General features: G+C 42.2%; 1 protein-coding gene across 1 annotated transcript in view; it reads left to right on the forward strand.

Moving 5' to 3' along the window:
• The first annotated feature begins 981 nt into the window (after positions 1-981).
• pax1a (paired box 1a) overlaps positions 982-3,452 on the forward strand; it is a 5,064-nt gene continuing 2,593 nt past the window's right edge. Inside the window, exons 1-3 of the mRNA XM_016670046.1 lie at positions 982-1,253; positions 1,778-2,407; positions 3,306-3,439. Of these exons, the coding sequence (XP_016525532.1) occupies positions 1,250-1,253; positions 1,778-2,407; positions 3,306-3,439 (768 nt within the window). The 5' untranslated portion in view covers positions 982-1,249. The remainder of the gene's footprint in view (positions 1,254-1,777; positions 2,408-3,305; positions 3,440-3,452) is intronic.

Genomic DNA, 3,452 nt, shown 5'->3' on the forward strand with positions numbered 1-3,452 from the left:
TAGATAGATAGATAGATAGATAGATAGATAGATAGATAGATAAAAAAAAGCAACTTGATTCTCCATGCATTCTCCATGCATTTTAATATTTCGAGAGATTGTGTCTGAGACCCTCCCTGGTTGTAAGCCGGCCTGATGCTTTCCATGTGTCCTGCTCTATGATCTGTATGATGGGCTACAGCAGACAGGCAGGACGAGGGGTAGGGGAAGGGGTGGTAGCATGTGGAAAATAAAAGAGTAAAGAAACAGGGATGGGGGATTGGAATACTGCACCTTGTTACCATTGGGTCGACTGTTAAGTTTTACAAGTAACGTTTTGTGAGCTTATAAACGATACTTTCTAAACTCACACAGGAAACTCGGAAAACACGCTGTGATAATATTCCTCTGTGGAATCCAGTTGATATCCCAGTCTGGTGAGCTCTGCCATCTACAGAGGTATCGATTACATGAGGCTATTCTAATCTTTGATTACCTAACGCTGGCTAATAAAAATAAAGTAGAAAAACTCAGTCTGGAAGTGGGCATGCTTTTCCCCTAGCTCTGAAAAATAAAAATAAAAAATAAAATAATAATAACAATAATAATAGTTGACGCGGCAATCAAATAGTCTGCACTCTTTTGCACGGCAGATAACGTCTTAAGTCATTTAAATCATACATAAAAACATTTATATAAAAGAGCTCAAAAAAGCTCAACCGATTACATTGAAATGATGACAGTTTCAGCAATGTTTTCACATGCACACAAAAACCGAATCTATCATATGTAAGTTCTTACCATGGGCTGCATGTTGGACGAAACGTTTTCCTCTCTTCTACTTCCCCTATGCAAAATAATGAAGGGAGGCTGCGCAGCTCCGACCGGATAGGCTTCGTATTGGCTGACAACCTCTCCAGGGCAGAGCAACCAATGAGACCAGAGAGGGGGCTTGGCGTATTGCAACGAAGATTGACGTGGAGGACGCGTCAAATTAATTCCAGCAAGCTCTGAACTCCCCGGGATAACTCCAATTTGCATTTATCGGATGAAGATCACTGTGGTGCCATTGCGCGCAACGGGTTTCCAAATATAAGACGGGGAGCGCGCTGGATTCGTGAGGAGGCTGATAGAGGTCCACTCTTTTCCCCTGTTTGTTTGGGTTCATTCCTCTCGCTCCCTCCTTACTCGTCTGGATTGACTATAGGACGCATTCAGCTATCTGGAGGGACACCTTTTACTTCCCGGCATCTCACACCAGTATAGGCAAATGGGTAAGCCCAAAGCGTGCATGCTCCAGTGATGTTATAGAAGCGTTACGACCTCGCCACAGCAGAGTAAAGACAAAAAAAAAATGTATTAGACAATGGCCAAAAGGGGGGAGATCTTTGGCGACAATTTGCGAACTGTATTTAATAGTGGATTTTTTTCCCCTGACTGCATGTTTGGGACTTTAACTCGTAAATGGAACCACATCAACCAATTACAAGGCGAGACGTTTTTTTGAAGGGCTCTCTACTGTCTAAACTTCAAGCTCGCCATATTTAATGTTGTTTTCATGCATGGTGGGGTAAGGATGCGGCAATCAAATAGTCTGCACTCTTTTGCACGGCTGTAAAATAGCGCATAGAAACCCCGAAATCACCTATGATTAACATAAACAGATTTCTAAACTCGGTTAGGACGCAAGCTGATTATTTCAGTTGCTCTTGCGGGAAGATGTGATTTATTTTATTTGTGTTATTATTTTTTTTTACTGTTGTTAAAAGTTACAATTTAATTCCCTTCCCCCCTGCAGAGCAAACCTATGGAGAGGTGAACCAACTAGGCGGCGTGTTTGTCAACGGGAGACCCCTGCCCAACGCCATAAGGTTGAGAATCGTGGAGCTGGCCCAGCTAGGGATCCGACCCTGCGACATAAGCCGGCAGCTGCGAGTCTCCCATGGCTGCGTGAGCAAGATTTTAGCGAGGTACAACGAGACGGGATCCATCTTGCCCGGTGCCATCGGTGGGAGCAAGCCGCGCGTAACGACGCCAAACGTGGTGAAGAACATCAGGGAATACAAACAGAGCGACCCCGGGATCTTTGCCTGGGAGATCAGGGACAGGCTTCTAGCCGACGGTGTTTGCGACAAGTACAATGTTCCCTCTGTGAGCTCGATCAGTAGGATTTTACGCAACAAGATCGGGAATCTCTCCCAGCCTAACCAGTACGAGAGTAGCAAGCAAGCCTCCGCGCAGGCCGGGCTCTCCTACAACCACATATACCCTTACTCCTACACCAACGCAATGTCTCCAACGGGCACCAAAATGGGCACCCCACCTGGAGTACCGGTAACTGCTGGGCATGTGAGCATATCGAGGGCCTGGCCTTCCCCGCACACTGTCAGCAACATCCTGGGAATACGAGCGTTCATGGATCCTACAGGTGAGAGTGAAACACATCTTTCTAACTGCGTTCTGAAAACTTGTAAGAGACTGGCTGTTCCCAAGCGAGAGGTCTGCAAACTCAAGCAGCTGCGCATTGTTCTTTTTATTCTGCATGATCAATTGTCCTATCATCTGGTACATCTGTTATGGCATCAGGTAGAACGAAAAAAAAAATCATTGAAAGTTATACCAGTCCTCCATTTCACCATTCAGCCAGAACGCAGCAAGGCCAATCTCAATAGACCTTTTCATGGGATGATGCATTTGCAAACACCTTGCTCACCTGCTATATATCCAAGCTGATCCTTTAAATAGCGGCTGAAAGCATTTTATCTTCCTTTTCCTGATTTTTAGCACCGTGTCTTCACTGTCACGTTGCTTTGTGTATTTTAAACGTGCCTTTAAAATATTTTAGTAATCATACGATCATAAATTACGGTAGCAGAATTTACTTAAAAATCTTCTGTATATTTTTACTTCTTAAGAATATTTAGAATTCGGATATCAGGGAAAAAAATCGTTTTTTAATCAATGGAAATATTTATTGTAATTTATTTTTTGTTTTTCAAGAACATTAGTTACATTTCTACAACTTCAGGTTAAAATAACACTTCATGTGTACCTTACTTGTTTATTAATAGTTAATAAAGCATATATTCACATATAAATATTTTATAATCTATTGTTTTATCTACTTTATTTTATTTTGCCCTATAGAATTTAATGTTTTCTCTGATGTTTTAAAACTGTTTCATAATAAGGCTGTGGCTGCAAAATGACTTACGAATAATCTAGCTTTAAGAATATATTTTCAAAATAAATTTTGAATGCCCTCAGATCAAGTAAAACTACAGTTATTAAACAATTTTTACATAAGTTGACTGCTTTCAATTTAGCAATTGCTGGAACGGAGGGATATCCGACAAAAATGGAGGACTGGAGCAGCGTGAACAGAGCAGCTTTCCCTGCTTCTCACACGGTCAACGGGATCGACAAGCCAGCCATCGACGCTGACATAAAATACGCTCAGGTAAAACAAAAAG

The sequence above is a fragment of the Poecilia formosa genome, unplaced genomic scaffold (genome assembly GCF_000485575.1).
Source record: "Poecilia formosa unplaced genomic scaffold, Poecilia_formosa-5.1.2 Scaffold30, whole genome shotgun sequence".
Classification (NCBI taxonomy): Eukaryota; Metazoa; Chordata; class Actinopteri; order Cyprinodontiformes; family Poeciliidae; genus Poecilia; species Poecilia formosa.